The sequence below is a fragment of the Ranitomeya variabilis genome, chromosome 6 (genome assembly GCF_051348905.1).
Source record: "Ranitomeya variabilis isolate aRanVar5 chromosome 6, aRanVar5.hap1, whole genome shotgun sequence".
Taxonomy (NCBI): Eukaryota; Metazoa; Chordata; class Amphibia; order Anura; family Dendrobatidae; genus Ranitomeya; species Ranitomeya variabilis.
In genome coordinates, this window is record NC_135237.1 from 130993231 (window position 1) to 131017497 (window position 24267).

A 24267-nucleotide genomic window follows, 5' to 3' on the forward strand; every position below is an offset into this window, starting at 1 on the left:
CATTGGAAACAACTGTCCCTTTTCTTTCAAAAATTTCTAAGTGACCCTAAACTTTTGAACGGTAGTGTATTCCCTCTAAATGAGAATATTCAGGCATTAATTAAGAAAGAGTGGGAGAAACCGGACAGGAAAAACTCGTCAGTACCCTCCCTTAAGAGAAAATACCCCTTTTAAGGAGGAAGCTTCCACTTCATGGGATAAAGCCCCCTAAACTTGACGTCGTGGTGGCAAAGGCTTCTAAAAAATGTGTGCTTCCTTAAAGGGGCTTGGGAAACAGCAAGGGGAAGTCTGAGACCAGCCATAGTGGCTACATGTACCTCTAGGTCCCTAATGATATGGGTGGATAAGTTGGAAAAGCAGCTGCGGGAAGGGGTACCTAGGAATAAGATGCTGAATCCATCCCTATGATAAGAAGCGCAGCAGCTTTTCTGGCGGATTCATCGGCCAATTCAGTTAGGTTAACAACTAAATCCGCAGCCCTTTCAAATGCAGCCCGTAGGGCGCTATGGCTTAAATTTTGGCCTGGTGACTTACAAACAAAACTTAAACTCTGCTCAATCCCATGTGAACGTCAATATTTGTTTGGGGAGACTCTGGACGAAATCCTGCATAAAGCGGGGGATAAGAAGAAAGGTTTCCCGATTTTAGCCCCACCATCACTGAAATGGTCCTTACGGAATAGAACATTTTTGTTCATAGAAAACCCCCAAGGGAGCAAAACAGATGGAATGAGGGGAAGAGGAGGGACAGGGGTTTCCTCTTTGGGAATTCCTCCCTGGATAAAAAAAAAAACCTCAGTGTGACAGTTCCCCCAGGGTGGGGGGAAGACAATCTCATTTCCTTCCGGCCTGGGAAAAAATCTCAATCAGCCCCTGGATACTAAACCTGATCAATTCAGAGCTTCGGATAGACTTTCTTTCCCTCCCTCCTCAAAACTATATGGTGACTCCTCTAAGGTCCTCCCTTCAAGAACAGGAAGCCCTAGAATACGAGGTAATGAAACTGAGAGACAAAGCCGTCATTCAGTTAGTCCCTCCTCAGGAAAGGGAATAGGGATTTTACTCCCCGTTATTTCTAGTGTCAAAACCAGATTGGTCCTTCCAGACAATAATAAACTTGCGGAAACTAAATGGTTATGTAAGGAATCAAAAATTCAAGATGGAGTCAATAAAATCGACCATCAAAATACTGTTTCCGAACTGTTTTGTGACTGTCTTGGATCTCAGCGACGTGTACTATCATGTCCCCATTCACAAAGAGTCACAAAAATTCCTCAGACTGGCGGTGTCCATAAAAGGGGAAATAAGAGAATTCCAATGCAGAGCCCTCCCTTTCGGAATATCAATTGCGCCCCGCGTATTTACCAAACTAGTAGTGGAAATGATGGCTCATCTGAGAGAGCAGGGCATTTTATTAGTCCCATACCTGGACGATTTTTTGATAGCAAGCGTCTCAGCCCAACGCTGCAGACAGCAGCGGGACAGGGTAATGAATACCCTAGTAGATCTGGGCTGGCTTCTCAACCTACAGAAGTCAAGGCTAGAGCCGAACAAAGTTCAGGAATTCTTGGGTTTAATATTGGACTTGGGAAAACAGGAGTGCCGCCTCCCAACTCAGAAAAGAACAGAAGATTATGAATCTGGTATCAAAGGCCTTGCTGAACCCCTCCATGACACTAAGAAAGGCGATGTCGCTGCTGGATTCCCTTTCTGCCTGTTTACCAGCAGTTCAATGAGCACAACTCCACACAAGGGATCTCCAGTGGGACATTTTAAATAACCAGGTTACACTAAGGGGTCGCTTAGAGGGCCACATAACTTTAAATTCACCCACTATTCATTCCCTAGTTTGGTGGAGGGATATCCTCAACCTGTCAAAGATAATCCCTTGGGTAATAGAGATATCCCAGATAGTTACCACCGACGCAAGCCCCACAGGCACTCAGGGGGTATGGATAGGACAATAGCTCGAGGCATCCTCAAATAAGAAGGCGTGACCCACAGCCCAATGTTCCTTATCAGCCTTCCTACACGTTCTACAGGGTCATCATGTTCGGGTATTCTAGGACAATCGGGTGGTGGTAGCCTACCTAAACCATCAAGGGGGAACCAGATCCCGGGCCCTAATGGACACCACTTCCAAAATCTTCAATTAAGCAGAGAATAATCTTCTATCCCTTTCAGTGTTACACATTCGGGGGTTAGAAAATCAGAAGGCAGACTTTCTGAGCCGCACTCAATTGAGACAGGGCGAATGGGTTTTAAATCAGTCCATTTTCAATCAGATTGTGGAAATGTGGGGGACCCCAGTCATAGACCTGTTTGCCAATATCAACAACAGAAAGGTGGAAGCCTTTTGTGCTCTAGACCCTAGGGGGAACCCTCAAGCCTTAGACGCTGTTATGACCCCTTGGACGCAGAGTTTGGCATACACCTTTCCCCCAACCATCAGCAGTACTATGGAAGGTCAGGGAGGACAGATCAAGGCTAATATTAATAGCTCCCTTCTGGCCAAAAAGAACCTGGTTCTCCTGGCTGAGAATGCTATTGATCACTGATCCTTGGGTTCTTCCGGACCTTCTGTCTCGGGGACCAGTGTTCCACCCTCAGTCAGAGAGTCTTCTTTTAACAGAGTGGAATTTGAAGGGGCGCTGTTGAAGGAAAGAGGGGTTTTCAGATAATATAGTTTCTACGCTAATGAAGAGTAGGAAAACAGTCACCACAAAATTCTATGGCAAAACTTGTAGAAAATTCCTGTTCACTTTGGGGGTAAGTGATCAGGATGGGGTCCCAATTACTGAGATCCTGGAGTTTCTACAGAAGGGACTAGAACTTGGCCTGGCAGTAAGTACCTTAAAGGTACAGGTAGCAGCCCTAGGAGCATTGTAAAATGAAAATGTAGCAGGCAACCCATGGGTTGCACGGTTTATCAGGGTCACCTCAAGATCTAAACCATTAGCCATTCAAAAACTACCATCTTGGGATTTAAATCTAGTTCTATCAGCTGTAACAGGTCCCCCATTTGAGCCTATAGAGTCAATCCCTCTCAAAATCATATCACTTAAAACTGCCCTCCTTATAGCCCTAACGTCATCCCGGAGGGTAAGTGATATCCAAGCCTTGTCTGCGGGTCCTCCATTCACAAAAATTCTGCATGACAGGGTTATACTAAAACCTGACCCGGCCTACCTACCAAACCTAGCATCTCGATTCCATAGGTCCCAAGAGATAGTCCTTCCTTTTTTCTCAAACCCTAAGAATAGGGAAGAAGAAAGATTTCACACATTAGCTGTAAGGAGATGTCTGGTTCAGTACCTAGAGTCCACTCAGAGGTGTAGGAAGGAAGGATCTCTTTGTATGTTTTCAGGGACCTAGAAAAGGGACTCAAAGCTTCCAAAAGTACTATAGCGAGATGGATAACAGATGCTATAGCCTTGGCCTACTCATCCAGTGGAAATGTCGTTCCAGAGGGGCTGAAAGCTCATTCCACAAGGGCTATGGCGATCTCCTGTCCTGAAAAGTCGGAGATATCGATAGAAAAAATCCGTAAGGTGGCCACCTGGTCATCGCCATCTAGTTTTTTCAAGCACTATCATCTAGACCTAGCCTCTTCGTCTGACTTAACCTTTGGAAGAAGGGTTCTTCAGGCTGTGGTCCCTCCTTAAGTTACAAATCTCTGTAATTCTGTCCGTGGTGCTGTCATGGGGGATAGAAAAACACAGTTAATTATCGGTAAGGGGATTTCTCCGAGCCCATAACAGCACCCGCTTATTCCCCCCCATCACATGTGCGGTGAGCACGTTTTTGTCTGTAGTGTTTTTATGTATAGACAAGGTGTGTTTCTATTAAGCAATATGATAAAAGTATTTTCCAGGTCGTCCCTCATGACAGCACCACAAGGAGGTTGCTCTTCATATCCTTGATGGGGACAGGAACACAGAAGAGGTTAAATAGCCCCTCCCCACCTCCACCCTTCAGTGTTTTTTCCTGTCCCTATCAGGGACAGACGCAGGAGAGAGATCTCTGGAAGATCAGGGTTACCTGAAGTCAGGTCTCGGTTGAGCAGGAGCTCCTGAGTGCAGTCCCATCCTCCTGGAGGGGGCTCTGGCCGCGAGAGTCTGGAGACTCCCCAAGTCGCAGGACACCGACGGAGGTCCCTCCGCGACTAGGTAGAGCTGGGTGCTCCCACAGGCTGCCTCATCCCCTCACAAAAGGGGCTCTGATACAGCAGCTGCTGCTGCGGTGTCCGGTGCTCCACGTGCGGCCGGTGCTGGAGTCGTTCCCCAGACTTCCGGTCCGACGCTCCGGTCGGAGGTGACTTCTGGGGGGCGTAGCCGGATTCCCGGGGTCGGCGCCGCCGATGCATTTCCGGGGCGCCGGGAGGCTGGGGGAGGAAACAGACCGGAACAGCACCGTATTTTGCTCCAGGATCTTGGTCCCAAGCTGGTCGGCGTGCGTTCCGGGTGACGCATGCGCAGTACAGCTGGGGACCTGTAATCACCGTGGAGGCCAGCAGCTGAGCTCGGAAGGAGGACGAATCAGATGTCTTGAAGCTGGGTAAGACTGACCACTTAATGAAGGACAACTGACAGCACACTTTACTCAGTAAGATGGAAGGTGCTAGTCGTCCAGTCGTCCAATCCTTAGAGCCACCCACGGACCATGTGAGTAGTACGTGGTATGGGAGACATTACAGTACCCTAGATCCGTAGCTACAGGGGTCTCCTTTACATTTACAGGATAAGGACATTCCTGAAAGGTCAACTCCAACTCACCAAGCTCCCAGATGGCTATAGAAAGAAGTTATGCGAAAAATGCATCGCTAAACTTCTAAAAGACAAACAGGCTTCGTTATTAGATAATATAAAAACCATGATTCGAGACGAGGTCCAAGCTACGGTGTCTACAATGGGTGCCACCCCAGTCTCCGCGACCCAAAAGGCCCAGATGGGACATGGACCTAAGTTCCGAGGAAGGAGAGGTCTCGGGGTATTCCGATCCAGGCTCAGAGGAACAGGGTCAATCGGCGGTGTTTCCAGAAGAACGGAAGAGATACCTGTTTTCGTCCGAAAATACGGATGTCCTGCTGAAAGCAGTTAGGAGCACCATGAAGATAGAGGACTCGTCAGAGCCACTATCGGTTCAAGACGAAATGTTCGGGGGCCTAAGAACTCGCAGAAATAGAGTTTTTCCGGTCAATAACCACATAACAGCTATGATAATGGAAGAGTGGGAAGACATGGAAAAAAAATAGGAGTCCCGAGAGACTTCAAGTACCGTCTTCCCTTTGACCCAGAAGAAACTAAGGTCTGGGAATCGGTTCCAAAAATTGATATTCCTGTGGCCAAGGTCACAAGAAAAACGGCTATTCCCTTTGAGGACTCATCAGGATTAAAGGACCCGAAGGATAAGCGGTCAGAAGATCTTCTCAAAAAAGCCTGGGAGTCGTCAGCCGCCATTATGAAAACGAATATAGCGGCTACCTCTGTAGCAAGGTCCATGAGTCTTTGGGTAGACGAGCTGGAGAGTCATATTACAGACAGAACTCCAAGGGAGGAGATCCTAAAATCTCTTTCAGTGTTGAAAATGGCGACTGATTTCATGGCGGACGCTTCAGCGGAATCAGTGCGTTTTGCTGCCAGAAACAATGCACTGTCAAACGCAGCAAGAAGGGCCTTATGGCTGAGATCATGGACGGGAGATGCCCAATCAAAAAACAAGCTGTCTTCGATTCCATTCTCAGGTTCTCACGTCTTTGGTCCAGTTCTTGATGAGCTACTCGAGAAGGCGTCCGATAAGAAAAAAGGCTTCCCTGAAGAAAAGCCAAAGACACAATTCTTTCACAAAACTCGCTCCCACCCAAGACAGGACTACAGAGGGAAAGGGAAGTCCGGCAGATGGAGCTACCCTAAAGGGGGCAGAGGAAGAGGTTCCTTTCGAGACCAGTCATCAGGACCCAGCAAACAATGACGCCAACAACATAGGAGGAAGACTACAATACTTCCTAGAAGGATGGCAGAACATTACTCGGAATCAGTGGATTCTACAGACAGTTGCACAGGGGTACAAGATAGTTTACTCATCTACCCCACAAGAGATTCTGTTTGACACAGACGGAGTCGTCAGCAGTACATCAAAGACTGCTAACAGACATACAGGAACTCTTAGAGTTACAGGTCATAATACCGGTACCCCATCATCAGCATTTTCAGGGGCATTACTCCAGTCTGTTCTCCATAAAAAAACCAAGCGGAGAATACCGTACAATAGTAAACTTAAAACCATTAAACAACTGGGTGGCGTACAAACGCTTCAAGATGGAATCTCTCAAGTCAATTTTACCGTTAATAAAAAAGAATTCGGTAATGTGCACGCTAGATCTCAAACATGCATCCTATCATGTTCCCATCCATCCCCCACATCAAAAATTCCTCAGATTTGCAATAAGAAACCGCAAGAGGATCCTTCATTTCCAGTTTCAGTGTCTACCATTCGGTCTCTCCTCTGCCCCAAGGATATTCACAAAACTCATGACGGAGGTCATGGCCCACTTAAGAGAAAAAGAAATTCTCATCGCACCCTACCTGGACGATCTGTTGCTGGTAGCAGATTCATCCCAACAGATGGAAGAATCCTTAAGAGTTACCATGTCACTCCTGAAGGAGTCTGGGGTGGGTAATAAATTCAAAAAAGTTGAGTCTCGAACCAGAAACACAGAAAATATTTCTGGGCGTACTACTAAATTCCAAAATGGAATACTCCTTTCTACCAGACCAAAAGCAACGGTCAATCAAAAAACTTCAAACGATAAGAAAACGGAAATACATTTCCATCAGGAAAGCTATGAGGATTCTAGGACTGATGACCTCATGCATTCCCAGTGTACAGTGGAGCCAGTTTCGCTCCAGAATGCTTCAAAGAGAAATTATTTCGGTATGGAACGGAAAGGAAAATTCGTTAGACAACAGGATGCGGTTGTCCAGCGAGGTAAAACAGTCCCTCTCATGGTGGATCGACGTAAAAAACCTCAAAAGAGGAAAACCATGGAATATATCTCCATGTGTAAACATAACAACCGATGCAAGCTCAAGGGGCTGGGGAGACCACATAGAAGGACGATACCTTCAGGGGACATGGCCACCATCGGTACGCGACAGTTCCTCCAATTACAGGGAACTCAGAGCGGTCTGGGAAGCACTAAAGAGGTGCCAACACTAGATGCAGGGACACCACATCCGAGTCTTCTCAGACAACTCGACCACGGTAGCCTTTCTCCTGCATCAGGGAGGACCGAGGCACCGTCTACTTCAAGCGCTAGCAGAAACAATATTATCCTGGGCGGAGGATACTGTGAAGTCCATCACAGCGGTACATCTAAAAGGTTCACAAAACCAAATAGCAGACTTTCTCAGCAGAGAGAAGTTGCAGCCAACAGAGTGGTCTCTAAACGGAAAAGTCTTTGCTCAGCTAATTCAACAATGGGGCACTCCGCAAGTAGATTTATTCGCCACAAAGGACAATACAAAAACGAAAGAATTCTTCTCATGAAATCCAGGAGACAATCCAACTGGCATAGATGCCTTGGCTCAACATTGGGACATGGAACTTGCATACGCGTTCCCTCCACTAGCTCTAATTCCCAGAGTTTTGAGGAAAATTCAGGAGAGTCTAGCGGTAGTGATCCTGATAGTGCCATATTGGCCCAAAAGGAGCTGGTTTCCTCTGCTGAAGTGGATGGCGGTGGAAGACCCAGTGCTACTACCACTGAGGCGGGATCTTCTAACACAGGGACCACTGGTCCATCAAAATCTAAAGATGCTCAAGCTCTCAGCATGGATCTTGAAAAGGAAATCTTGAGATCAAAAGGACTGTCGGAGTCGGTCATCTCGACCATGAAAAAAAGCAGAAAGCCGGTAACCTCGGCTATATACCAAAAAATTTGGAAGAAATTTTGTGCTCAGACCAATACTCCAATATCCGTTCTCCAAGAACCAGATATTCCTCAAATCTTAAATTTCCTCCAAACAGGCTTTGATATGGGCTTGAGGCCTAGTACGCTAAAGGTACAAATCTCTGCGTTAAGTGCCTTTTATGATTATTCACTAGCGAATCATCCCTGGATAATGAGATACATCAAGGCTACGCAACGTATCAGACCGACAATAAGAAGTTCAGTACCCTCATGGAACCTCACATTGGTACTAAATGAATTACGAAAAGCTCCATACGAGCCACTTGATCAGGCAGACCTAAAGTCTGTAACATTCAAGACTGTCTTCCTGGTCGCAATAACGTCAGCAAGGCGAATAGGCGAAATTCAAGCCCTGTCCATAACAGATCCATACTTGAAGATACAAGAAGATTGCATTGTTCTAAGGTTGGATCCTTCGTTTCTTCCAAAAGTTGTGACGGACTTTCACAGAAACCAGGAAATAATTTTGCCTACGTTCTGTCAGAACTTCAACAATGATAAAGAACGTTCTCTCCATTCCCTGGATGTTAAGAGAACAGTATTGCAGTATCTAAAACTTACAGACGGCTGGAGAATTGATTCAAACCTCTTTATCCAGATGTCTGGGAAGAATAGAGGCAAAAAAGCCTCAAAAGCGACTCTAGCCAGATGGATTAAATCTACCATTTGCGCTGCGTATACTTCAGCCGGTGAATCTCCTCCAGAACATCTAAAAGCCCACTCTCTGAGAGCAATATCTGCTTCATGGGCAGAGAGCGCGGGTGCATCCATGGACCAAATTTGCCGGGCGGCAACTTGGTCTAGCTCAAATACCTTTTGTAGACATTACAAACTAGACGTTCTGTCAAATCAACAGACTGGCTTTGGGAGGAAGGTCCTCCAAGCTGTAATCCCGCCCTAAATAGGAGTTATTTGGTATTTCTCCTTGTGGTGCTGTCATGAGGGACGACCTGGAAACTAAGAGTTAGTCATACCGGTAACGGTATTTCCAGGAGTCCATCATGACAGCACCCATTATTTACCCTCCCTTCAACTCCTGTCTGATGTGTGATATAAACATGTATAGAAAGGAAGTTCAATAAAATTGTGTTGTATCTATCCTGGTGTGGTACTTTGTAAAATCACTGAAGGGTGGAGGTGGGGAGGGGCTATTTAACCTCTTCTGTGTTCCTGTCCCTATCAAGGATATGAAGAGCAACCTCCTTGTGGTGCTGTCATGATGGACTCCTGGAAATATCGTTACCGGTATGACTAACTCTTAGTTTTCTGTTGTCACTAACTTGGAGGCCCTCCGATACTCTGTAAACCAACTGATGCGGAGAGAGGTACTGCCCTTTTATTCTGTAGGTTCCTTGAAGGGCGGATCCCCTCTCTCCGTGGTGCTCTCATGGGCTCTGAGAAATCCCGTTACTGGTAAGTAACTATGTGTTTTTGCTTTCTTGACCTTTTTTCAGAGAATGAGTGATAACACCAAAACTTTTCTCCACTCATGGTTAGTGGTTGGGTGAAGCTATTTATTGTCAAACTACTGTGTTTCTCTTTTTAAGTCCTAATGACAACCCAAAACATCCAAATGACCCTGATCAAAAGTTCACATACCCTGGTAATTTTGGCCTGATAACATGCACAGAACTTCACACAAATGGGTTTGAATGGCTACTAAAGGTAACATCTTCACCTGTGACCTGTTTGCTTGTAATCAGTGTGTGTGCATAAAAGCTGAGTGAGTTTCTGGGATCCAGACTCTTGCATCTTTCATCTCGCCACTGACCTATCTGGATTGTGAGTCATGGGGAAAGCAAAAGAATTGTCAAGAGATCTACAGGTAAAGGTAGTTGAACTGTATAAAACAGGAAAGGGATACAAAAAAATATCCAAGGAATTGATAATACCAGTCAGCAGCATTCAAACTGTGATTAGCAAATGGAAAATCAGGAGCTCTGTAAAAACAAAACCACAGTCAGGTAGACCAACAAAAATTTTGTCCACAGCTGCCAGGAAAATTATTCGGGATGCAAAGAAAAACCCACAAACAGCAGCTTCAAAATTTCTGGAACAAGGTAATTTGGAGTGATGAGACCAAAATTAAACTTTTTGGCCATAACCATAAACGTTACATTTGGAAAGAGGTCAACAAGGCCTATGATGAAAGGAACACCTTTCATAGTGTAAAGCACGAAGGTGAAATGCTGATGATTTGGGGATCTGTGAGCTACAAAGGCACAGTAAACTTGGTCAGAGTTGAAGGCAAGATGAATGCAGCATGTTATCAGCAAATACTGGAGGCAAATTTGCACTCATCAGCCTGGAAGCTGCACATGGAACGTAATTGGACAATACGACATGACAACGATATAAAAAACAAGGCCAAGTCGACCTGTCATTGACTACGGCAAAACAAAGTGAAGGTTCTGGAGTGGCCATCTCAGTCTCCTGACCTTATTATCATTGAGCCACTCTGGGGAGATCTCAAGGGCCCAATTCATGCTAGACAGCCCAGGAATTTACAGGAACTGGAGGCTTTTTGCCAAGAACAAGAAGAGTGGGCAGTTTTTACCATCTGAGAAAATAAAGAACCTCATCCACAACTAGCACAAAAGACTTCAAATTGTCATTGATGTTAGAGGGGGCATTACACGGGATTAAGAAATGGGGTATGTGAACTTTTGATCAGGGTCATTTGGATGTTTTGAGTTGTCATTATGATTTAGAGAAAACACAGAAGTTTGACAATAAATGGCTTCACCCAAACTCTAAGCATGAGTGAAGAAAAAGTTTTTGTGTTATCATTAATATTCTCTGAAAAAATGTAAAGAAAGCAAAAAATCTGTCCTGGATAACCCCTTTAATCTCTATACTACAGCTGACTATAAATATACATTGGCACTTAGTGGGCTTTGTGCAACTCCCCTATCAATTTTTGGTGGGCGGTCATGCAGAATTATTTATTCTAAACTTCTCAATACTAGTCAATATTTGCTGTTAATATGCTCAGTGAACCCCTACATCAATTCAGTGAGGTGGCTTATGCGGAGTTCTGCTGTTCTGGCACCTTAGGGGCTCCGCCAATGTGAAATGACATTCACAAACCATCCCAGAAAATCTGTGCTTCTTTCCTCCTGAGCTTTGCACTGTGCTGGAAAGTAGTTTCTGTTCACATGTGGGGTATCATCGTACTCAGGAGAAATTGAGTAACAAATTATATGGCTTGTTTTCTCCCATTAGCCCTTTTGAATATTAAATACCGTATTTGTGGCTATAACAACATTTTAGTGGAAAAAATTAAATTTTTCATTTTCACACCTCAATCTATACAATTCTGTATATAGTGTGTACATGTATTCTGTGTTCTTATACAATTAATCACCTGTGCCTTTAAAATGATCACTACAATCCTAGATTAATTCCTCAGTGGGTGTATTTTCCAAAATGTGGTCACTTGTGGGAGGTTTCTGCTGTTTTGGAATCTCTGGGGTCTGCAAATGAGATCTGGTGTCTGCAATCTATTCTAGCAAAAATTGTGCCCCAAAATACAAATGCTGCTCCTTCCCTTCCGAGCCGTGCTGTGCACCCAAACAGTAGTTTCTCACCACAAATGGGGCCTTGTTTGTGGGTTTTTGGGCATATAAGCAGTTAGACTGCCCACGATCATATATTTGGATAGGTGATATTATATTTTAGCCATAAGTTTTTATGCCAAATACATACTTGGCAGAAATCTATTTGATTACCAACTGCATTCAGGAGGGGGCTGAATTGTGTCTGAATTGGGTTTAGAGCGTGTTAAACAATAAATATATTAATAAATAATATTGTATAGTGTTCTTAGTCTTATTACTAGCAATGTTATAATCTAATAAACATCTTGTATTTTTCTCCGTAGTCTGGCCTGCAACGAGATAACGTCTGTTGGAGGTGCATATATTGCTGATGCTTTACAGCACAATACATCTCTCAGAATATTATGGTAAGTTATGATTACACGTGTCCGCTCTCAGTGATGTCACTCGCCCAATATAAAACTTGGCACCACTAGCAGGCTATTACTATTTAGAGATCCGATGCATACTCAGTGAGCATACCATTTGTCTAAAAGGAGTTGTCCACTACTCTTACTAATGGCCCCACGAGGGTGAGAAAAAAAATACGCTCAGTCTTGCGACAATCCTCCATGGTAACTTGCAACCACTGATCGGCTGCAACATTTACATTTTGTCAGGTGAGCGGGAAGAAACAGTCTCCAAATCCAGCCCTGATTTCTTGATAAATGACTTGTGCATAATAACTAGTGATGAGCAAGCACTAAAATACTCAGGTGCGTATTGCTTGAACCGAGCAGTTCCTAATATTCGCATGCTCGTTTCGAATAACGAGTATAATGGGAATCAATGTGAAAGCTGAGCTTTTTTCTGGCAGACCCTACAAAGAAATCTTGGGGTGCAGTTAAATGTTCAGATGGATAGGAAAAGTGCTGAATGGAAGGAGAACAGCATGGGGAAGACCCCTGGAAGCCTCTCCGACTGCCAGATCGCTGCTGAGAACAATGGTGTCACACTTTTACTCCACTTTAAGGAGTCACAATAAAACATTGCAAACCCACGAGAAATTGCATTTTACAGAAAAACAAAAGTCAAACATTTTTTCCTATGTAATGACTTGTATATAAGGCACATTTTAAAAAGGATGTTAAAAAATATAATTTAAGTAAACCAAAACTGTTTTTTTCAATAAAAAAATAGGAAATTTCAGTTTCACTTATGAAGGAAGAAAGAAATGCCAAAAATAAGGGACTCCGATAGACCCTGTATTAGACATAAAGGAGGGCCTCATACATATTCTGTTCGAATTGTCATGTATTGGTACATTTAGACTCAAAGGCTATGCACTTTTGAGGGTTATATACCAAGGAATTGTACTCCATGGAATAATAATCTATGGATAAGCAATATATTACCGATAAGGGTATGTGCACACGTTGAGTAACATTTCTGCGCCACTTCTGCATCTCTTGACAAGAAAAATGCAGCTGCAAAAGCGCATGTTTCTCAGTCGCCCATGACAGCACTACCAGAGAGAGGGAATCCGCCCTTCAGGGACAGGAAACCTACAGGATAAAAAGGGCGGTACCGCTCTCCTGCCTCAGGATCGGTACCTGTGATCCGGAGCCGACCAGTGGAGGTATGACGGTGGGGAGGCCCCTGTCACCGCTGGTACGGTGTCCGCCGCCGCCGCTTCTGGGTCCGATGGGGCTGCAGAGCGTGCAGAGGGGAGCGCGGCTGCCTCCCCGGATTGGGGTAGGGGCTTCAGGGACCCGGCGTGCCTTTGCAGCAGAGGCCTGGTCTGGAGCGGCGGCTCGGTGTGTGAGAGCACCAAGATGGCCTCCGCACCGGATATAGACGCTGTCTACTTCCGGGTCCCGGGGAGCGCGCGTGCGCACTGGGGACCAGCGCTTCCCTACAACGCAGCCCTGGAGGAGGGGTGATCAGCGCACTATTTAAAAAACAGCTGTGAGAGCGCCCTTTGCTGCATGCAGTCCCAATACGGCGGACAGAGATCAGCAGCTCCAGCCGGCGCAGCCCTTACAGCCACCGCCGCAGCAACAGCAGCGACACCACCAGCGCAAGTCAGGCGGGACAAAGAGAAGGACCTCTGCAGGCACCCGAAGTACCCACTCCAGGAGCCATTCCACGCCGCAGAGTAAAGCCTCCAATATGTCCAGCCAGCCGACACCTTCTACTTCGGGTCTCATACAAGATCCCGTACCTCCTCCAGAACTGGTACCTGTAGCTGCGCAAGATGGGTGAGTGATCTTCGTGAAAGTTCACCAAATAATTAGGGTCCCCTTTTCCGTTTATTTTTTAGGCAAGAAAAAAAACGGAGAAAACTAAACATAGAGACTGTCCCTTATGTGGAGAACCCCTGTTACAGAACTGGGATAAGAAATTATGCGGTTCCTGTATAGGACAAGTCCTTTGTGAAGAAACCCCTAGTTTTGCCTCTGAATTACGTTCAGTAATAAGATCAGAGGTCGAAACAGTGTTCAAATCCCTTAAAGGGGAGGGGGTTAAGGAGAGAACACCTGTCCCCCTTTCTCACTCCGATCCTTCTAGTTCTGATGAAGATATATCAGACAGGAAAGGTTCCTCTTCCTCCTCGGACTCTGAGAGTGGAGGCCGTCACTGCTTCCCCTTAGACGAAGTAGATGCCCTTGTAAAGACTGTAAGATCTACAATGGGTGTCCTAGATCCACGTCCTGACAAAATGGTACAGGACATTATGTTTGGAGGTCTGGGCCAGAAAAAACGTAGAGTTTTTCCACTTAATGAAAACGTGCAGGCCTTAATTAAAAAGGAGTGGGAGAAACCAGAAAGAAAAAATTCATCTGTACCCTCTCTTAAAAGGAAATATCCTTTTGCGGAAGATGATTCTACAGCATGGGACAAAGCCCCTAAACTTGACGTGGCAGTAGCTAAAGCGTCAAAGAAGTTTGCACTGCCCTTTGAGGACATGGGAACACTGAAAGACCCCCTCGATAAAAGAGCCGACACCTTCCTAAAAGGGGCCTGGGAGTCAGCAGGGGGATGTTTAAGGCCCACAATAGCAGCCGCTTGTACTTCTAGATCTCTAATGATTTGGATAGACCATTTAGAGAAACAGTTAAGAGATGGAGTATCCAGACATAAAGTAATGGAATCAATTCCCATGATTAGGGGGGCGGCAGCTTTCTTGGCCGACTCTTCGGCGGATTCTATCAAACTCACTTCAAAATCGGCAGCCCTGTCTAATGCAGCTCGTAGAACGCTATGGCTGAAAAACTGTCCGGGCGACCTACAGACAAAACAAAAACTCTGTTCAATCCCATGTGAGGGAAAATTTCTATTTGGAGAAACCCTAGATGACATTCTACAAAAAGCAGGGGATAAAAAGAAGGGATTCCCTAACCTGGCCACGCCATACGTTAGGCGGCCCTTTCGGAACAGGAAGTTTTTCCGCAGACGGCCCCCTAGAGAACAGAACAGGTGGGAGAATGGGAGAAATAGGGATAGGGGCTTCCTCTTTGGCAATTCCCCTAGAAATAAAAATACCCCTAAGTGACACCTCCCCCAGGGTGGGAGGGAGACTGTCTCAATACCTTCCGGCCTGGGAAAAAATCTCTTCCAGTACTTGGATTTTAAACCTGATAAAGATGGGACTTCAGATAAACTTTACCACCCTTCCTCCCCAACACTATGTGGTCACTCCATTGAAACCCTCATGGCGGCAACAACAGGCCTTGGAACTAGAGATCTCAAAACTCATAGCCAAAGATGTGATCCGAGAAGTTCCCTTATTGGAAAGGGGGAATGGATTCATTTCCCCACTTTTTCTGATTTCAAAGCCGGACGGTTCCTTCCGCACAATAATAAATCTACGGAAATTAAACAGTTATGTAAAGAATCAAACCTTCAAAATGGAATCGATAAAATCAACAATAAAAAACCTGTTTCCAAATTGTTTCATGGTAATGTTGGATCTCAGCGACGCGTACTATCACGTCCCCATCCACAAAAACTCACAGAAATACCTCAGACTAGCAATAGTCATGGAGGGAGTAGTAAAAGAATACCAGTACAAGGCCCTCCCATTTGGCATTTCAGTAGCGCCCCGTGTTTTTACCAAGGTGGTAGCAGAAATGATGGCCCACATAAGGGAAAAAGACGTTATTATAATACCATATCTAGACGACTTCCTAATTGTCAGCAACTCAGCCCAACACTGCCAACAACAATGCAGCAGAGTAATAAAAACTCTAACAGAATTAGGTTGGCTTCTAAATCTCCAAAAGTCAAAACTGGAACCGACCATGGTGCAAGAGTTTCTGGGCCTAACTCTGGACTCTGTTTTACAGGAATGTCGCCTTCCAGACCAGAAGAAACAAAAAATATTAAGTATTGTATCTGGAGCTCGCTCAAACCCTCATATGACCTTGAGGGGAGCGATGTCACTGCTGGGGTCCCTTTCTGCTTGTCTCCCGGCAGTACAGTGGGCTCAAATCCACACGAGAGACCTCCAGTGGGATGTCCTGAAAAATCAGGTTACACTGAGGGGACACCTAGAAGGTCGCATGACTCTAAGTTCAGACACTATTCGTTCCCTAGACTGGTGGCTAGATCCCAACAATCTATCAAAGGGAGTTCCATGGGTGATAGATGCACATCGAATAGTTACCACGGACGCCAGTCCCATGGGGTGGGGAGCTCACCTGGGAAAGTGTTACTCAGGGGGTATGGACAGATCAAGAATACCAGGTATCCTCAAATCAAAAGGAACTTTGCGCAGTGAGCCATGCCCTGTCAATTTTTCTTCCCAAACTACGGGGTCATCATGTCCGGGTTTTTTCGGACAATCAGGTAGTAGTAGTAGCCTACCTGAACCACCAGGGCGGGACCAGATCCCAAGCCCTGATGAAAACTACTTCCCAAATCTTCGCCTTAGCCGAACATCACTTCCTATCCCTCTCGGCGTTACATATAAGGGGCGTAGTGAACAAAAAAGCAGACTTCCTAAGCCGTACCCAGCTAAAACAGGGGGAATGGGCTCTGAACCAAAGAGTCTTCGATCAGATCACCAAAGTCTGGGGGGTCCCAGTAATAGACCTATTTGCCAGTATAGAGAACAGAAAAGTAAAGGAATTTTGCTCTCTAAACCACAGGGGAAACCCCCGTGCACTGGATGCATTCTATATTCCCTGGACTCACGGTCTGGCATATGCCTTTCCCCCTCATATACTTATTCCGGCAGTTCTACGGAAGATAAGACAGGACAGGGCGAGAATCATCCTAATAGCCCCCTTCTGGCCCAAAAGGGCCTGGTTTTCCTGGCTGAGAATTCTATCGGTCACCGATCCCTGGGTCCTTCCGGATCTTCCAGACCTCTTATCACAGGGACCGGTGCTCCACCCTCAGTCGGCAAATCTACACTTGACAGCGTGGAACTTGAGAGGTCACTGCTAAGGGCAAGGGGCTTCTCAGATAATTTAGTGTCCACACTATTAAAAAGTAGGAAGACAATAACAACTAAAATCTATGGTAAAACCTGGAAAAAGTTTCTGTCCACCTCCGAGGTAAAACTACAAGATGGGGTTCCAGTAGTCAAAATATTAGAGTTCCTACAGAAAGGCTTGGATATGGGCCTATCGGTGAGCACCTTAAAGGTGCAAGTAGCGGCTTTAGGGGCGTTATACAATGATAGTATTGCCACTAACCCATGGGTAACAAGATTTATTAAAGCCGCTGTACGTTCTAGACCGATAAAAATCAAAAGTCCTCCATCTTGGGACTTAAATGTAGTACTGTCAGCTCTGACAGAACCCCCGTTTGAACCCATAGATTCGATACCACTTAAAATCTTATCTCTCAAAACGGCCCTTCTTACAGCCCTAACGTCGGCCCGTAGAATTAGTGACCTCCAGGCTCTATCTGCGAACCCTCCCTTCACACAAATCATGGAGGATAGGGTAGTTTTGAGAACAGACCCTGCTTATCTACCCAAAGTTGCTTCCAATTTCCATAGATCCCAGGAAATAATCCTTCCTTCCTTCCTTCTGTCCAAACCCGAAAAATCAAAAAGAGAAAAAATTCCACACCTTAGATGTGAGAAGGTGTCTAATACACTACCTAGAATCCTCCCGACAGTGTAGGAAGGAAGGCTCTCTTTTTGTCTGTTTTCAGGGACCTAGGAAAGGACTCAAAGCCTCCAAAAGCACTATAGCTTGCTGGGTTACTGATGCGATAGCCCTGGCATACTCGTCCACGGGAAACGCAGTGCCTGAAGGACTCAAGGCACACTCTACAAGGGCTATGGCGACCTCCTGGGCCGAAAGGTCGGAGGTACCAATAGATAAAATCTGTAAAGCGGCCACCTGGTCAACACCTTCAACCTTCTTTAGGCACTATAGCTTAGACTTAGCCTCTTCGTCGGACTTAACCTTCGGAAGAAGGGTCTTGCAGGCTGTGGTCCCTCCCTAAAGCAATAATCTCTGCAATTCTCTCTGGTAGTGCTGTCATGGGCGACTGAGAATAGTGTAGTTACTTACCGATAACGGTATTTCTCAGAGCCCATGACAGCACCTGCTTATTCCCCCCCTTATCACGTGTGCGGTGAGCACCTTATTATACGAAGTGTGTGTTTGATTTAGACACGGTGTAATCTTCATAAGTAATTTGCTAAAAATATGTATATTCTTGTTGTCACTAACCTGGAGGACCTCTGATGCTCTGTAAACCAAACTGAGGCAGGAGAGAGGTACCGCCCTTTTTATCCTGTAGGTTTCCTGTCCCTGAAGGGCGGATTCCCTCTCTCTGGTAGTGCTGTCATGGGCTCTGAGAAATACCGTTATCGGTAAGTAACTACACTATTTCTGTGCGTTTTTGCCTGTGTTATTGATTGATTTGAGTGAAGTTAATGTTAAAAAAAAAAAAAAAAAAAACGCACAGAGAATTGACTCTGCAGATTATTTTCTGCAGCAACTCTGCAAGTCAAAAATATTTAACGTGTGCATCACATTTCAGGTTTCTCTTTCACTTTGCTGGTATCAGGTTTTGCAACAAATCCGTGCAGAAAAAATGCCACAAAAATGCACCAAACCTGCAATGTGTGCACACAGCCTAAATTTTTTAACAAGTTTTTGAGGGTTATATACCAACGAAATGTCCCCAAGAATATGCAATACCCTATGGATGAGCAATATAATATCGATTTTAAATTTTGAACACGTTTTTTGAGGGTTATATAACCAATGAAATGGACCAAAGAACATGTAATACTTATGGCTAAGAAATGTAACCCAGCTACATTTTTTTAAAAAAAAATTTTAAGTCCTATATATCATAAAAATGTACCCCAGAACACGGAATAGTGTATGGGTAAGAAACAAATGAGCAAAATATTCAAGCGATGTTTGTACTTTTATATACCACCTAAATGTGACAAAGCACGTAATATTCTCTGGATGAGTAATCTAATCCTGAACTATTTTTCTACACTCTTTATAAGTTTTACATACCACCATAATGCAACAATAACTGGGTTAAACTGTATGTATGAGTCATTGAATTCATCAAAATATTTTCATTCAAATTTTTTTTAATGTCTAGTTGATTTACGTATACAGTCATAAAGGCTTTGCAGAAGTGCAAAGCCAGATAGACATTTTGAGAAGGGTCATCCAAAAACCCCTGAAATTCAACAGCTGGTGGGCCTCATTAAAATACTTAATATTACAAACACTTTATGTGCTGCTGTCATATGGTGGTGTGGAAAAGTTTTGGGCTAATCCAGGCACATTTTTAGTGAGTCTGTCTGCATTTTCTGACAGGCGAAAGTGCCTGTCTGTTGTGATCCCCTGGTGGCAGTAAAAACCCATACAGACAAGATGCTAGTGGCAAGGCAGCACAACACAGTGACAGTTCATGCCAGGTGTCTAGCTGTGATTCCCAGTAGTTTAAAGCCGCAGAGGAATTAGGGCGTGCATTAGTTTGTTTGGCCGGGTACTGCTTGACCATCTTTAGAAACTTTTCCCTCCTTGTCAAAAATATCCGGTCGTCAGGCCCTGGGCTGGAGACATGAAATTGGCTCATTCCTTTGAGAGAGAACCTCTGCCTGTGCTGTGTGTCTCTCTGGCCTCTCTTCCTTGGTGGTGTAAGGATGTTTACTTCCTGTCGCTAGCATTATTTGATGGGAATTTTTTCAGCATATTTTCCACATTGGCCTTCTGGTATAGCTTCATTTTAGAAGGCACCTCAGGAAGAAGAGATGAAAACTTATCCTTGTAGCGCGGGTCTAGCAGGGTGAACAACTAGTACTTTTTTTTTTTTTTGGCCAAGATGAATGTAATGCGAGGGTCACAGGAAAGGCAGCGGTACATAAAGTCGGCCATATGTGCCAAGCTCCATACAGCCAACACTCCTCCTCCCTTTCTCTTCATTCTCATCTTCGGCCCATCCACATAGGAGAGATGGGACAAAAGTTGTGTGGCTACTAGCCTCTATTGCTCTAGCCACGAGCGCCTGTTCTTCCTCTTTCTCCTCCACAGCGTCCACCTCCTCATTGTTACCCAATTCGCGCTGAGCAGACGAGAGGAGACTGGATTTTGTTTTTAAATAATGAAATAAGTAATACATTTTTATCATTAATAAATTGAGGTCACTTTTATTTTATACCAACTATGAAAAAAAAAGGACTTTATTGCCCAATGGCGTGGCGAGGTTTCGGATATAGTATCCTTTCTCAAGTTACCTTTAGTAGCCATTCAAACCCATTTGTGTCAATTTCTGTGCATGTTATCAGGCCAAAATCACCAGAGTATGTGAACTTTTGATCAGGGTCATTTGCATGTTTTGGGCTGTCATTATGATTTAAATAGAGAAAACACAGTAGTCTGACAATAAATGGCTTCACCCGACCACTAACCATGAGTGGAGAAAAAGTTTTGGTGTTCTCATTCATATTCTCTGAAAAAGGCCTAGAAAGTAAAAATTCTGCTCAGGTATGTAAACTTTTGAGCACAACTGTACGTACATCTTATAGGAGTCACTGAATCTGATGCATACACACCACTTAGGAGACACTGAGGCTGATGTATATAGTCGGTTGCAAAAATTATGTTGACATTTTTCGTGTTTTGCTACCTCACAACCTGGAATTTCACTGTTATTTTGAGGGTTTGCATTAGTTCATGTTAAGAACATGCCTACAACTGTGAACATTTGGTTTTCTTTATCTTGTGAAGCTAACAACAAATAGGACAACATAACTGAAAACTTCAGTGTACATAACTATTCAACCCCTTGAAGTCAGTACTTAGCAGAGCCTCCTTTTGTGACAATTGCAGCTGCACGTCACTTTGGATAAGAGTCTACGAGCTTTCCACATCTTGCCACTGATTGTTTTGCCCATTCCTCAAGGCAAAACTGCTCTAGTTCCTTCACCAGAGGAAACCATCTAACTTGAGCAGCAATCTTCAAGTCTGTCCACATATTCTCAATTGGATTAGGGCCTGGGCTTTGACTAGGCCACTCCAAAACATTTACATGTTTACTCTTAAACAATCGAGGGTTGCTTTCGCAGTAAGCTTTTGGTCATTGTCTTGTTGGAAGGAATCGCCGTCCCAGTCTCAAATCACTGACAGACTGAACCAGATTTTGCTCCAGAATATCCCTTTATTTCGCACCATCCATCATCCCCTCGACTTTGACCATTTTCCCTGTCCCTTCTGCTGATAAACGTTTCCGCACCATGATGCTGCCATCACCATGCTTTGCTGTGGGGATCGTGTTCTTGGCTTAATGAGCTGCATTGGTTTGGCGCCAGACATAGCGTTTATCTTGGTGGCAAAAATGTTCAATTTTGGCCTCATCTGACCAAAGCACCTTCCTCCATACATTTGGGAAGTCTCCCATGTGTCTTTTGGCAAACTCAAAATGAGCCTTACAATTTTTGTGTGTAAGTAAAGGCTTTTTTTCTGCCAACTGTTCCATAAAGGTCACCTTCATCGAATATACAGCTTATTATAGTCGTATGGACAGATACTCCTGTCTCTGCTTGGGGCCTCGGCAGCTCCTTCAGGGTTACCTTTGGCTCTGTGCTGCCTCTCTGATTATTGCTTTCCTTGCCCGGGCTGATAATTTTTCTTGGCAGCTCTCTTGGCAAGTTTGCTGTAGTACCATGTTTTTTTCCATTTCTTGATAATGGATTTGATGGAGATCCGGGGGCTCATCACAGATTGAGATATTTTTGTATAACCCAAACCTGACTTGCAGTTCACAACTATTTTGTCCCTGACTTGTTTGGAGATCTCCTTGATCTTCATGGTGGTGTTTGGTTAGTGGTGCCTCTTGCTTAATGGTGTTGCAGCCTCTGTAGCCTTTCAGAAAAGAGGTGTATACACTGATAGACTGTGACTTATAGATTGTGTTGTGTTAATGATATTCTTCTGAATTTATGTATGCAAATGCTTTGAGAACAAATGTAATGTTATTTGATATTTTCAATCTGAATTTTTATAGGTTGACAGAAAACAAATTTACAGATGACGTGGCCCAAAGCTTTGGTGAAACTCTGAGGGTGAACCAGACTCTTCAACACCTGTGGTGAGACCATATATAACAATGGCTGAAATTAGATGTTTCCACATTTTAACATGCCTTCCTTTTTTTAATTTCTAATGTATATTACATGTGTATGTATATGTATTTTATTTTGCAAATCTAACAATTGCCCCACGAATCGTATTTAGAATATTGCAGCGGCTCAATCAAGAACAGATGACGTTTTGTAGTTTTTGGATCAAATGTCTATCTCTCACCATGTTCTCCATTTCTGTACATGGCAGGCTAGTTAAGAACCACATCACCAACTATGGCGCCAATATACTGGCAGAAGCCCTGGACCATAATACTGGTTTGGAGGAACTTTGGTGAGTATTAAATCTCATGCTGGAAGATACACGTTCACAAACCACAGGCTAAAAACCACATGATCACTAATTTAGCCACAAGTATGAATAACCATATTGTGCAAGACCACCTCATCTTAAGTCTAATTTATCTGGCTGCAATTTGTATTGTTAGAAGATGACTCGGCATGAGGTCTCTTTCACCTCTTATTACTGAACGAATTTAAAAAAAAAACAAAAAAAAACAAAACTTGTTGCTAAATTGCAAAGGTCATTATCAGGCCACCAAATCTGAATACTTCTGTTTTTCCTTGCATCTAGGCTGGATTTTTAGACAGTATGTGTTCAATAAAAGTGTATGTAATTTTCAGCCATGTGTGAGTATTACTACTTCCTTACATGACAAGCTCTCTACAAGATTGCAGCTGTACTGGTGGCTTATAAATTTGTGGGACCAGAAGTGTCATGAGTATTGAGTGCTTTGTTCTGCCAGCCCTGCTGCATTCTCTGCATTTAGTAGAATCAGTCGCTGGTATAGTTTTGGCAAGGATAACGATACCTAGAACAAGTTAAAAATGTAGTAATTCTAATTGAATCTTGGCTGATGCAATGCTAAGCATAAATTTGTACACCCCAACAGATTTATCATAACACCTTTTAGTTTCTTTTCAGAATGAACATTTTCTATGATATATCATACTACAAAATACTTCCATAAATGTGTGCCATTTATTGCAAAAAAATGATTTTGCACACCCCAAAAATAATTTTCCTAACCAATTCATTCAAGACCATGTTGCAAAAATGAGTACACTCCAATGAAATATTTAGAAGCAAAGCTACAGTCAAGACAACAAAATTTGAATGAACAAGAATGTAACCACTTGTAAGTGGTAAGGGCATTACTTAAAGAAAACCCTTTCCCATTTCATGCTGTCAGCAGTGGCACCACTTTGAAGAGAAATGTCACAAAACCTATGAAAGAAAATAATGCCTTTTACACAAGGAAGATGAATGCTCCAAGAAGATCAGGAAGACTTTACTTAGCTGTCCCATCTAACCTATTAATATGGGCATACAGGTAATGATTTCTTCCAGACTCTGGGGCGTGCGGTGCCTGAATTTAAATTAAAAAAAAAATCTAAACAATAAAAGTACACCTATTTAGTATCGCCGCGTCCGTAGCGACCCGACCTATAAAACTGTCCCACTAGTTAACCCCTTTAGTGAACACCATTAAAAACAAAAAAGGCAAAAAACAATGCTTTATAATCATACCACCGAACAAAAAGTGAAATAACACGCGATCAAAAAAACGGATTTAAATAAACGTGGTACCACTGAAAAGTCATCTTGTCCCGCAAAAAACAAGCTGCCATATAGCTCCATCACCGGAAAAATAAAAGGTATAGCTCAGAATGAAGCGATGCAAAAATAATAATTTTTTATATAAAATAGTTTTTATTGTATAAAAGCGCCAAAACACAAAAAATGATATAAATAAGATATCGCTGTAATCGTACTGACCCGAAGAATAAAACTGCAAAACTGCTTTATCAATTTTACCACATGCGGAACGGTATAAAAGCTTATTGCTTTTGCGATAAAGTCTTTTAGTGTGTAACAGCTTCCAAACATAAAAGCCAGCTATGAATAGTAAATCAAACCCCCCTTATCGCCCCCTTAGTTTATTTACATTTTCCCATTAGGGATAAGGTTGGGGCTAAAGTTAGGGTTGGGGCTAGAGTTCGGGTTAGGATTACATTTATGGTTAGGGTTGGGATTAGGGTTAGGGGTGTGTCAGGGTTAGGGTTGAGATTAGGGTTAGGGGTGTGTTTGGGTTAGGGGTGTGGTTAGGGTTA

General features: G+C 43.8%; 1 protein-coding gene across 4 annotated transcripts in view; it reads left to right on the plus strand.

Moving 5' to 3' along the window:
• NOD1 (nucleotide binding oligomerization domain containing 1) overlaps nucleotides 1-24267 on the plus strand; it is a 96821-nt gene that overhangs the window by 62919 nt on the left and 9635 nt on the right. For all 4 annotated transcript variants that reach the window (XM_077268999.1, XM_077269001.1, XM_077269002.1 and 1 more), the window contains 3 exons: nucleotides 11855-11938; nucleotides 22017-22100; nucleotides 22343-22426. In XM_077268999.1, coding sequence (XP_077125114.1) covers nucleotides 11855-11938; nucleotides 22017-22100; nucleotides 22343-22426 — 252 coding nt within the window. The remainder of the gene's footprint in view (nucleotides 1-11854; nucleotides 11939-22016; nucleotides 22101-22342; nucleotides 22427-24267) is intronic.